General features: G+C 51.8%; 1 protein-coding gene across 1 annotated transcript in view; it reads left to right on the top strand.

The window, feature by feature from the left end:
- BAIAP2 (BAR/IMD domain containing adaptor protein 2) overlaps nt 1–12,617 on the top strand; it is a 49,735-nt gene that overhangs the window by 7,840 nt on the left and 29,278 nt on the right. Inside the window, exons 2-3 of the mRNA XM_041123900.1 lie at nt 2,036–2,111; nt 4,168–4,254. Of these exons, the coding sequence (XP_040979834.1) occupies nt 4,177–4,254 (78 nt within the window). The 5' untranslated portion in view covers nt 2,036–2,111; nt 4,168–4,176. The remainder of the gene's footprint in view (nt 1–2,035; nt 2,112–4,167; nt 4,255–12,617) is intronic.

The following is a 12,617-nucleotide window of genomic DNA, read 5'->3' as shown; positions in this document are numbered from 1 at the left end:
TCACAGCTTGGGCTGGGTTGGTGCTCCAGCTTTGGAGCAGCCATCATCAACCCGCTGCTCCAGCCCGGAGCGGGGCTGCTGCTGTGCGCTCCTTGGAGGATTACAAGGATTTCTCCTGCCAACAAATACCAGCACCTGGGTGATGCTCCCCCCGGATAGCGTGCTCGACACTGGCCTCCGAGCTGGTGTCCCACGCAGGTTCCTGCTCGCTGACATTAGAAAATGGCTGTTTTGAGCTGGGGGAAGGCGCTGGCTGAGCCTTGTACACGTGCACCCGCGGAAGAAAATTAAACTGTCACGCTCTCCAAAGGCCAGGCAGCAGGAACTCGGGATAAAAATGCCTCAGGCAGAAAATGAGCTTTATAGCGTTTGGCCAGCTTCAGATGAGGTGACAGATGCTTAATCAGCTTATTTGCCATAAGTGTCTGTCTGTCGTCTTCCCTCCCCTTCCTGGGATGGGACGCTGCCAGCAGCGTGGCGTGGGGGGGTGCAGAGCCCTCGCCTCCCCAGGGGGAATGCCCGTGCATCCCTGCTTGGGGTGTGCAGGGACGTTTAGGCATTAAACTTAATTTTGCGGTGGTACCCTTGGCGGGAGGCTGTTGGGACAGGGTGAGGGTCTGTCCCCGAGGTGGGGCAGGGGCTTGGGACTGCTTCAGGGCTGCTGCGCTGCATCCAGGCTTGGTCCGGAGGTCGGATTTGCAGGGAGAGAATGGAGATTTTGTTGTCTCTTCCACAGCTCGGCTGGGAATCGGTGTCTGGTTTTAGAGATGCTATCGGCGGCGGGGATTGAATAGCTCTGGCAGGGGAGGGTCAATAGCTGCTGTGCCAAACGTACAAAGAGCCGTTCTTCTTTGTGATCCGATTATTCCTTCCCCCTCCATGTTTAAATAAGGACCTTAAAGCGAGGGAGGAAAAAGCTGTCAGACAGCGCTTCTGGTGTTCACCGACACCCTAATTTATGCATTTAGAGGCAGGTGGAAAGTGACACCAAGTGCTTTGAGACTGAGGTGTAATTCCTTGCACATGGCATCAGCCGTGGCTGGCCCCAGCTCGGTGGGGACGATGGTGGCTTTGTTCTGTCTTCACCTCCTTGGTGGTTATTTCAAATACCTCTCTTCAGCCATTTCTGCTTGTCCGTGATAGACCAAGCTGATGTTGCTCTCCGAGCCCACCCCAGGAGTGGGACATCACCAGCCATCATCTCCCAGAACTCAGGTCAACTTCATGGTTGGTCTGAGGGCCATTGCCTGCTGTCTTAAACAGCCACTTATGGTTCTTATGGTTATATTTGCCATATCTGATCACTTGCTGGTTTGGGACATTCACTTATCTCTTATGGCGAAGCACCTACACAAGGCATCTCATGCTGGCTTGGTTTTGACCCTCTGCCTCGTGGTGTTCAAAACCCGAGCTTGGTCTTCCTCAATAAAGCTGTGGGATGAAGGGAGGATATCTGGGGCATCTTCCCCCCATCGCTGCGTCCGGGCTCTGCTCTCACCTGGTGTCAGGGCAGTGCCAACGGCTCTTGCTGGAGCTGGCGTGGGGAAGAGCCCTTTGGAGCGGTTGTCCTTGGTGAGAGGTGAAGGTACCTCCCAACCGTTCTCGCAGAGGGCTGGAGGAGGCACGGCTTGAAGCGGCAGCACGGGTTGTTGCATTCGGCTGACGTCCTGGCTATGTTCAACAGCTCTTATCATAGTGTTTGGTTTAGCATTGAGCTACTTCTGCCCTGCCCTGATCCTGTACTTTTGACTTTACCCCAAATGAGAAGAATATTTGCCCTTCCAGACCAATAGGGCCATTGCTTTGGAGCATTGTTCACAAGACGTGGGCTTCTCGGTCAAAACCCAGCATCCTCTTGCAGATGTCGGGAAGCTTGGGTTGAGTTGCTGTGAGGGGTGTGGGAGGACTTTTTGTTCCGTTATTGCATTGATGAGCATCGAGTTCAGTGTGGCTGCCCCAGGGGAGCACGGAGCTGCTCTGTCCAGCTCCTGATTGTCTCTGCTAACCCCTGATGATATTCTTCTCTTTCCTTTAGACGATCATGGAACAGTTCAATCCCAGCCTCAGGAATTTCATTTCTATGGGGAAGACCTATGAAAAAGCCTTAGCAAGTAAGTGAAACTGCATTGCTGATGTGTTTATTGCTGAAATGCTGGGGGCTGGAAGGCTGGTGAGGGTCCAGCTGGGTCCGTCTGGCCAGCATGGCCTCGGAAAGGGGGAAAGCTGGAAAACCAGCTTGGGATGCTCTTTGTTCCCAAGGGGAGTGAGGGGAGGAAACTGGGGGGCTGGTTCTTGGACCTCAATGCAAAGCTCATGTCGTTAGGATGTGCAAGGCACATGCGTGCTGCGGGGCCACAGATGTGGAAAGGATTTGAGTGTTAAAATGTTGGGTGGCAACTGGATGACAAATACATCAACCAGTTTGTCTTTAAATGTTACTTTGAAATATTTAGAATTAAGATTTTAAGCTCTGTTTAAAGCTGTGTTAAAATGTTCAAATTGCCCAGAAGAATGCATTGGGAGAGAAGGAAAAAACCTAAAAATATTGGTGGCAGCTCTTGATGGGGAATACTGGGTCCTATTGGGAGCTGTTAGGGAGGTGGAGATTTAAATGATCAAAAGTCAAATACAAATTGATGAAAACCAAAAAGTGGACTAATTTGACTTAAAATGGCTTTCCATACTGCCTGGGACCTTCTCGGCTCAGTTTTAAGGAGGTTTAAGGCAGGCTCTGTTCACCCCAGAGGCAGCTGCTTTCTTTTGGGGAGGGCTCTGCTCACTTCAGAGCTGCACTGCACATGTCTCTTGGATTTTATTTTTTTAATTGGTTCAGTGAAAATGCCTGTAAGGGAAGAGGCTGTCAAAATCTTAAACCAGTGCAAAAAAACCCAAAACTTTGGTGTCTCATGTTCTTAAACACCAGTGTTTGAAATATGACCTTTGGGAAGGATCTCTGCCTTCTTGCTTTGTGCCTGGAGCAAATTTTATTTCCCACAAGTCAAATGAGGTTCCTGGATGTTTCAGTGAAGGATCTTTTAAGATGCAGACCTCCTACCGTTCTCAGGTGCAGGCGCTCCCCTGCATGCTGCTTTCTTGCCAGTTCTCAGCCTTGTTTCTAATTAGGTTTTAATGGATCAACTGGCCATAATGTAGGCAGTGCCTGTCCATCCTGGTCCACTGCACAGGGGCTGTGGACTCTGATCCCCAGGGATGGGGCATTTACTACACCCTTACAAGCAGCAGCATTTCCCAGCTATTCCTAATGATGCTAACGATGCAGGGGTTCATGATTTGGGTGTGCTTCTGCCTGCTCTTTCCCTCCTGGGTCTCCAGCCAGGTGCAGGCAGCAGGGAAGGGAGGAGAGGCAGGGTCTGACAGGGGGAGGAGGAGGTTGCACTTGGGACTGTGGTTTTTTTTATTTGTTCTTCTGAAACGTTATACTGATAATGCAGCTTGTAATTACCCGGGTGGTGGAGTCTCTTTATAATGTGCTATTTTATCACACTTAAGTTGAGCACGCTGTAACTGCAGTGTTTTGTGGATAACCAGTATGATCGCTTGTTTTCTATTCTTCTTGCATCCCTGCTGTGAATAAGCTTTGAAGGCAAAGATCTTCCTGTAATTTTTGAAATTGTCTTTGGTCATCCTTTACTTTGCATCTCTGAGCTTGTGGGGGCATCTGAAGGAAGTGTCTTAATCAGTAAATCATGCTGGAAGAGGTTTCAGCACATAATTTGACGGTGTTGAGCTAAAGCTGTACAACATGTTCTCGTGATTAGAGGAAACCCCCTGCTTATCTGATTAAAGTGGAGTGTGTAGCTGGAATGTCAACAAACAAGACTGAACTATAATGAAAGTCTGTGATATTCAATTATTCTACAGTGATTTTTCTGAGCAGCATTAAGCAGGCTGATGGTTAAACTGGAATGAAAACCACCTAGGTCCTGCACGTACCTTTTTTTTTTCCCTCCTAAATAGCTCTGTGAACTTGCTGCTCGATCTTTCTTCTTTCTTCACTCATTTTTCTTCTGTTTGTTGTCTAGTCCCTCCCCATGGGGTTAAGCCCTTTGAAGTAATGTCTATTTTAGTGTCTAGCATCTATTCAGTGCCACAGAAGTTATAATAGCCATTAAAGAGAATATAACCTGTGTTTTTTGATGCTTTTAGGTATGACATATGCAGCAAAAGGATACTTTGATGCTCTGGTTAAGATGGGAGAGTTGGCCAGCGAAAGCCAAGGATCTAAAGAATTGGGTAAGTTGCCTATTTACTGCTAAATGGAGTCGCAGTCCAGAGCAGGCTCTAAGCGCAGAAATGAAACCAGTTTTTTGCTGTCGATGGGGATAACAAGCTCAATGTGAAGCTGATCCTGCCTCATGTGGATGGTGAAAGTGTCTCTGTATCTACTGTTAATGTAGCTTAAAAAAAAAAAAAAAAAAGCCTGCTATTCTTAGCGTCAGGATTTTGGGGCACTGTCAGCTTGTGGTGTTTGCAAAGAGGAAGTGTTTGCAGAGAGCAGCTTTGCTGGCATTTTTGTCTTCCTTTGCAAAGGAGACAAAAGCACCGGCTTCTGGTCTGGGAGCTGAGGCAGCGCTGCCTGCCTTCGTCCCCTGAGGGAGAAGGGGACGACGCAGGGGAGAGGCAGCGGTTTGGGGAATGGGCAGGTCAGCTGTACTGAAGCAGTGTTCCTCGTGGTAGAAGTCACCCAGCACTCGGGCTGTGCGCGGTGGGGGCTGCGTTTATGCCCTAAGCCCTGCTGAGTGCGGCAGAGCTGTTGCAAGATCTGCTGCACGCTGTCTGCAGCTTCCCAGTGCAACGCAGCTGGGGACTTGTATTTGCTCAGTCGATCACAGTTGCGACAGGCGTCACGAGCTGTGATGCTCGGTGCCTCCTTTCCCTTTCTTACGCTTACTCCTCTGGTAAGTCATTTGGGAGCTGCTTTTCCAGTCTTCCCGTCGCTTGGACATGGCTCCCGTGCTCTCCCTCTGAGCTGCCCCCTCCTTGCTGCTGTCTCGCTGCGCAGACATGGATGGAGGTGGCTCCTCTCCCAGCTCCCCCCAGGGCTCCTGCAGCCTCTTGTTAAGGCTCTTGTGGGGCTGAGATGGGTTTTGGTCTCGTTGCCTTCGCAGTCCCAGGTGAACAACTCCTCCTCCTCCCAGTCCCTCCTGCAGGTCTGGCTCACCAGGTCGCCGTGCTAGGAGATGGCAAACTGTACTCATTAATGCAATCTCTGAGGCAGTCAATTAATAGAAGAGGTTGAGCTGAAATGACTCTAAAGACTGATGAAGCAATCGGTGAGCAGCCCCTCGGCGGGGGCAGGCTGCTTGTGCTCGCTGTCAGACACTGCTTACCCCCAGCCACGGGCTGCTCCAGCTCGGCCGTGCACAGCTCGCTGCCTGCGTCTGAATTTTGATGGGGAAGCAGTAAGTGTCTATGGAAACCAATTCTATCACTTGGATTAAAGCTGCCTATAGCAATCTGTTTCCGTTTAATAAATAAAACAAGAGCCTTGTGCGTGATGCATGCAGCGACTGAGATTGTAAGGGCTGTGCAGACCTTACTGTCCAAGGGCTTCCTCTTCTGCCTCTTTGGGGGTGAAAGACAAAGCAGCTCTGTCCTCCTGGGAGTGAAAGCTTGGGAAAGCTTTATCAGAGGCAGCTCAGCTGGGCGAGGGCAGGAGCTTGGGGACCACAAACCCTGCCTTTCCTTCACAGCAGCTCCAGGCTTTGCTCACACTTAAAACCTGGCTTTGGCGTCTTCTGGTGGTCCTGCTTCCTCGCCTAAGGACGGCGGTTTGAAAGCAAGCATCCTTAGTGCCCTCCCATGGGCTCCCAATAGGCACTTGGTGTGTGGCTTGAGTATTTTGGGGTTGGTTTAAAATCTTTCCAAATTACTGTGCCTTCTGCTTTTGGTGTGAGCGCATCTGAGGGAGGATCCTGGCAGCTCCTGCTCAGCCCAGAGCTGTGACGAGCAGCTGCTCCTTGGACCTCTTGCTTTGTTGATCTTGCTGATATTTATTGTGGCAGCTGCTCCATGCAGAAGAAAGTTAAGATAAAATTTCTGGCTGCTGTTTACTGGAGCTGATAACAGCTGGGGACGCAACCCCCTCCCAGCGGGATGTATAAACAGGGGCTGAAAAATGTTTTAGATCGGGGCAGTGCTCACCAAAGGTACAGCTTTTCCTGGGAACACCTTTACCTTATCGGTTCCTGTGCTGCGATTACTGATAGTGCCGGAAAGGAGCGCTGGGGTCTGGGTTATTTCATTCCTTACTAAAAGCTGCAGCAAATGGGGATGTTCATAATTGGCACTTGCATTAATGTTGTGCCCCTGCTGCTCCCTCCCTGTGCGGGTGGCTTCCTCCGTGACCAACAGGACAGGGAAAGCTGCTCCAAGAGGTCAGGCAGGACTCTGGGATGCTCTGGTTGGGGCTGCAGCTTGCATCTGTTTCCAGCCTCCATGGAAAAGAATCTGAGATTTTTATTTTTTTTTTTTTACCCCTCCTTAACCCTTTCTTTTCTGAATGTGGATACTTTTCTGATGCTATTTCTGGGACAGGAGGTGTCAAAAAAACCATAATACACAGATCCTGTGTCTAAAAGGTGATGAAGGCGGCCACATCTTTTTCCCTAGCTCTCCTGCCTGTGATGCTGGGGTGGCTGCGGGGGCTCTGCACCCCCCGGGTGACACAGCACGGATGGGCACCGGGAGCTCCGGGCAGGTTCGCAGCACCCCGGGGAGCTGGGTGAACACTCAGAGGCTGCCCTGTGCCGGGAGAGCTGCCGTGGCTCTGTCAATCAGTGCTCAAAACTGGCCGCGTTTTGCTGTTGTCATCTCTCTGATAGTACTTGTGACTCCAAGGAGCTGCTCTGTAAGTTGGACACTGGAAAACTGCCCATCGATGGCCAGTCCCCGGCTGCGTGCAGCCATGCCGGCTGTCTGGTGCAGTGAGCCAGAGTGATCCATTCTGCTCGGTGCTGGCTTGTTTAAAAACACGTTCCTGTGATGGTAGTGATGCTGCACGTATGTCTTGCTGAAAAGAGTTAGCAACCTAATAACGCTACCCCCAAGCTTAGGTCTCTGCTCACCAGCTGCTTAGCACTTCACATTTTTTGTAAATTCTCCATCAGATTTTAGCGATTGTGTGTAGACAGGATAATCCTGCGTGGTAATGGAAAACTTAGTGATAATAAAGTACTTGAGTTGTAATCGGCTCTGTGGTGTGAGTTTTCAGGTGCAAGTGTCTGGCAGGGGTGTACCTCTGTCTGAACCCCATTGCCATGGCATTCCCGGGAGCCGGAGGGGTGGCAGGAAAGCTCCTCCCCTCCCTGCTCTGCTCTCTGGGCTGCTGCCCAGTTTCAGGCACTTGGAGGATTAGACCCATCCCCACAGTTCCTCTTTGAGAGGGGTTCCTTATGCTATTTTTCACATCTTCGGTGGTTGCTGCTGTGGCTTTTGGGAAGCTGAGAAGCTGGTGTGAAGAGCATGAACATTGCGTGTCTGCTCAGTGAAGGTTTGTTCCAGGCTTGATCTGGGAACGCTTTGTAGACACTTCTGAGGAGCTCCAGTCTCACACGCACAAGTGCTCGGGTGACTTTGGCCCTTGTCTGGCTCCTGCTTAGGTCCCTTGGATGCTACTCAAAATGTTGTTTCCTTTGTCCCCCCTTGAAAACTAGGCCATGGCAAAGTCATGGGAAGGGGATTTTTCTTCCCAAGGGAAGTACTTGCCTGGTGAGCGGAGCCAGAAGCAGTTCCCACCAGGCTGGGAATGTGCCGGGATGCTGGGGCTGAACGGCACCTGCAGGAAACTCCTCTGGGGCTGGAGGTGGATTTTGCTTAGCGGTTGGTTTTCTCAAAGGTCCTCTTGATTTAGTGAAGGCTGCTCTGGCTGAAGCATGGTGCTATGAAAGGACAAGACATGCAGTAATTAGTTGATCACTGTTGAGCTGAAATGAGCCTCTGGTAGATAATGGCTTTCTGATAGACAATTTGCACAATCAAATCGGGACCAGTAGCACCGTCGTGGTCCAGTCATTTGCTGTGGAGCTGTTTGGTGTCAGTGGAGGATGCTGGGCTTCAAGAATTTTAAACCATCTCCGTGCAGCTTTTAAACCACTGATGAGCATCATGGAGGGATGCAGGGTTGAGCCATCTCCACCGGGCATGCTGTGCACCGAGAAGGGGTTCTGTGGTCAGAGCTGGGCGCAGAGCCTGGTCCTGTCCATGATGCTGCTGTAGAGCCAGGCTGCCACCAGCCTGTGCCCTGGTGGGACGGCCAACGTGGCAGCTCCTGGTGAGGAGCAGACCAGCCTGGTGGGATGCCCACGGCTGCCCCGGCAAGTTCAGCCTCTTGGTCTTCCCTGCAGCTCCTCAGGGAAGGTCCTGGCCCGGCTCGCAGTGGTGTGGTTCGGAGGCTTTGTGCTGCACTGAATCCTCTGGGGAGATGTGTTAATCTGTTAATTGTATTTGCAGTTGTTTTGGGTAGATGCTTCCTGCAGCAGCGGAGATGCAGATATAGATACCGTGAATGTCAAGGGTCGGCGCAGTGTTCAGCGTGTGACCGGGGACCAGCGGAGCTGGTGGTGGCCGTGGTGCCCGATGTCTGCTGGGGACCTGCCAGAGCAGTGCCCGGAAAAAACCAAAGCTGAACTGCAGAAAGTATTTGCCTGTGATGGGTGACTTGGTGTCCCTGCAGTGAGGTCCCTCTGCCCGTGGAGATGAGCTCCTGGGTGGGAGAGCAGCGGTAATCTTGTTGCTCGATCCTTTTAAAATTGGATTTAGCGATGTACTTAATGGCTTGTGGGTAGCATCTTTGCGCTGGTGGAAGAATGGGTGCTCTGGACCTGCATTTCCACCTGCGATTCTGTAAAAAAGCCTAATTTGCCAGAGAAACTGTTCCAGAAATTCAGGATTTGGCTTCCAAGCTGTGTGGTTCACTTGGGGAAGGAACTGGTAGGAATGGGCTTGCTAAGGGTGCAGAAACACAAGAAAGACCTCTTAAAAACTGCTGCCTGCCTCAGAAAGGGACTCTTCTGCTGTCTGCATTGCCTTTTCACTGACTTCAAATCATCTGATGAAAAGCAGACTGCCATAGCAGTAGGCTTGTTCTCACCAACCTGTGTTTGGGTAAGTAATGGTGGAGGGTTGTTAAATGAGCATCTGCGAAGAGCATGTTGCCTGGCTGGAGTTTCTAACGCGTAGCAGCTGTGTGTAACGTTTGGGTTTCACCTTCAGCAGCGACGTCTTCCAGGGATGCCTACCTGCTGCGGGCACCGAGCCTGGGATGACCTCCCACAGGGATGCTCCATCCTTTTGGGAGGGACGGAGGGGCCACGCGAGTGTGTCCGTGGGCTGGTTTCTTCCATCCATCGGCAATGCCCTGAGCTTGGCAGATTTTAGGAAGGGGTGCAGCTTGTTGTGCGGCCAGCCCTGGGTCCTGGAGGTGTTTGCTTCCCCTCCTGGGACTGCTGGCGTGCAGGACGGATCTGTTCGTGCGGGTCCGAGCCGGGTGGTTCCGGGCTGGTGAATGCGAGGTCTGTGCAGTCGTGTTCTCCTGTGCTAATTGATCCTGTGCCACTAATATAGCTGCTGCCAGAGCAGTTGGGTGCTAGGGACTCACTGGTCTGTACATCATGATACAGGTACATGATCGGTTCATATCTGGGGGTGGCTGTTGGGAAGCTTGGGGCATCACAGGTCACCCAGGTCTCTAATCTGTCCCTGGTAAAAGTGTCAATGGCAACTGCTCAGCCTGAGGGAGCCAATTACTAGAAGTGTGTCATTGAACTTGCCTGAGTCAGGGTGCCTTGGGAAGCTTTTGCTTTTCTCTTTACCTAGTCTCTCGATAAATAAATAAAAAATGTCTTAAGCTTTGCCAAGCTGGGTTGAAGCAGAAGCTGCAAACAGAGCTGATCATTGTAATGCTGATGAGTCGCTAATATAACATCAACAAATCGGTACCATCCTTCGGGGCTGTGGTAAGTGAAACCTTTTTGAAGAGGAAATAGATGAGTCAGTGTGCAGAAGCTGATTGTTTCCCCACACTCGTATCCTTCCCACTGCACACACATGGATCTTCCCCCAAGTTGTCTTGCAATCGAATGTCAGCGCTGATCAAGTCAGAGCCTTCTTGTCTGGATGAGGTGTTAGGCTGCAAAGCGCTTCTCTCTGGCTTGAGGGCTTGTCTGTGGCTTGTGCTGTGTCTTTGAACTTGGATCAAGAGGCATTAATGTGAGGGAAGAGAAAAAAAAGATTGCAGAAGTTTTCAGCAGCACACTTCTGCCTTAAATCTGGCTCGATCAGATCTTCAGCACATGACATGATGTGCAAGCAGAGTTACTGCCAGTCTGTGTTTACGGGATGGGGGGAGGCAGCCCTGCGGCAGCGGGGACGGGCTGTGACCGCAGGACCTGGGGGGGGTGACGGCCAGGCTTGCTGCTGGTGGAAAACAGAAGGTGTGAAACTGGGTGGCATGCAGCACTGAAAGGGGAACTGGTAACTGCTGGGCTGAGAGCCCCGCTCTGCCAAGTGCGGGGCTGGGGCGGTGACGGGGCAGGATTTCACCCTGAAGCAATGCTTTGTTAATAATGTGCACAAGGCTGATGTGCTCTACCCTGCTCCCTGCCTCCAAAAAAACCCCCAAACCAATGGAGCTCTCCTGTCCAGCAGGTACTTTGCTCAGCGAAGTCTGCGAGGAGTGAAATGGGTGCCTGTGTCGGAGCAGTGCCTGGTGCAGGGACCTCCTGGCCCCCTCTCCTCTAGGCACCCCGTGCTTTCACATCTCTGCCTGCCCTGGGAATGTGCTGGCACAGGCACATCCCCTCCCTGGGTTCAAGTGCTTGCTTGGCATCAAAGGATTTGGCTAACAGCATTTAACCAGCCATTGAAAAGCAGATTTTTATTTTTTTTTTTTCCCCCCTCTTAGGCTTCAGGAGCTCAAACAATTTGCCCTGTTACTGTCTGTTGCTTTTTTTCATTAATGAGCTAATATTCCTTTTCTGCCAGCTTGGTTACTTCCCTTGACAGCACCGTCGCCTTTCCTGGTCTCCCTTAACAAAAAGCAACAGGGAGAAGCTCAGCACAATGTCAAATAGTGGAGGAGCTGAGCCCATGGACTCCCTGTTCCATCCTTTCATCCTCTTTATTTGGGATCTGAATCTCCAGAGCAAGTGATCTTGATGGTGAGCGATGCCAACAGTGCTGCGTCCTCTGTGTCACAGGAGCAAGGAGCGATGCTGGCAAGGGTGCAGTGCTGTTTGCTTGTCAAAGCATCCCTTGCTGCTGGGCTGATGCCAGTGGCAGCAGGAGCTGGTGGCCACCGGCTCCCGCTGCTCTTGCAGGACAGGCAGGGCTGCTTCAGCCCTGCACAAGCACCAACATGTTCTGGCTCGGAGCAGTTTGGCTCCTTCGCCCATGCATTGTTTTGTATTTTTATTAAAAATGACTCGTATCTAGCTCGAGGGGGGGGGGGGGGGGGGGGGGGGGGGGGGGACGAGAAAAATCCTTTGGCTCTGAAAACTCAAAAGCAAAACCCTGTGAGATGGGTTCCTACTGCTCTGCCTTCTGGAGGGGCAGCTGGCTCCTGTGCGGGGCTTGCTGTGCCGATAGCAATGGGAGGGATGTGGAACAACCTGTTTGCCTGTTCCTGGCTGGGTGTGGTAGGGAAGGGCCCACAATAGCCCCTATAGTTCTCCCAGAACGATACTGTGAGTCAGACAGACGTAAATAGCAACTCCTCCTTGCCCGTTTGTGCTTTGCAGCCTGCGGAAAGGTGTGAGAGCCCGGCATGGGCAGGTGAAGCCCTTGCTCTGCAGTCCTACCCTTCCCCATCTTTATTTTTGCCTCTGGGCTTAGGCGAGGCTCTTCACCTTGGTTTTCTTGACCTATAGGATGTGCATTTTGGCAGCAAGGCTAGTACGGTGCTCGTGCTCTGTGTACAATTTACACTGTGACCCAAGCTCTCGCCCTGTTCTCTGCCCTGCTGCGCAGCGGTAATTACCGTGTTTAACTTACAAATACCACTGGTAGGTGATGCAAAACGCCCGTGGCGTGGGCAGCCGTGCTGCTGCCGGGGCGTGTGCTGTGGTTCTGGCCCCGTCGCCGAGTTCTGCTAACGCCTTGTGGTATCTACCGTCAGCACAATGCCGCAGATCCTCTTCTGAGCCAGGGTTTGAAATATTTAGGTTTTCCAACTACCGTGATATCTCTTAGTCACAGTTTAACTTCTTCCCTGCTGCCACGCGGGGTTAGCCTGCACGGTTTCAGGGTAAAATGTCAGTTAATGTCTAACAAGGTCTGTAGCTTTTTTGCGGTGGTCAAGCAGCTCGTGGTGTGGAGATATCGGGGTGTCCGAGGTGCTATACGTGAATTCACACAGCGCTGCAGCTACTGTTTAGAGGATTTAGTTCAAATCCTGCTGCTGCCCAGCGATGGCGGCAGCCATGGGAAGGCTGGCGCCGATTCCTTCGGAGCCGGTTGGGCTGTCTCAGCCCCGGGAGAGGCTCCAGAGGAAGCTCTTGGTCCTGCATGCAGCCCAATGCCGGGCAGGCATCCAGCCGCCTTCCTGCGCCACGCCGGCTCCAGCACCGTGCTCACCTTGAGCCGCTCTTGGTGCTGGC

The sequence above is a fragment of the Aquila chrysaetos genome, chromosome 5, assembly GCF_900496995.4.
Source record: "Aquila chrysaetos chrysaetos chromosome 5, bAquChr1.4, whole genome shotgun sequence".
In the NCBI taxonomy this organism is placed as follows: Eukaryota; Metazoa; Chordata; class Aves; order Accipitriformes; family Accipitridae; genus Aquila; species Aquila chrysaetos.
Note: the sequence above shows the minus strand (reverse complement) of the source record. Positions and strands in the feature narration are given on the sequence as shown.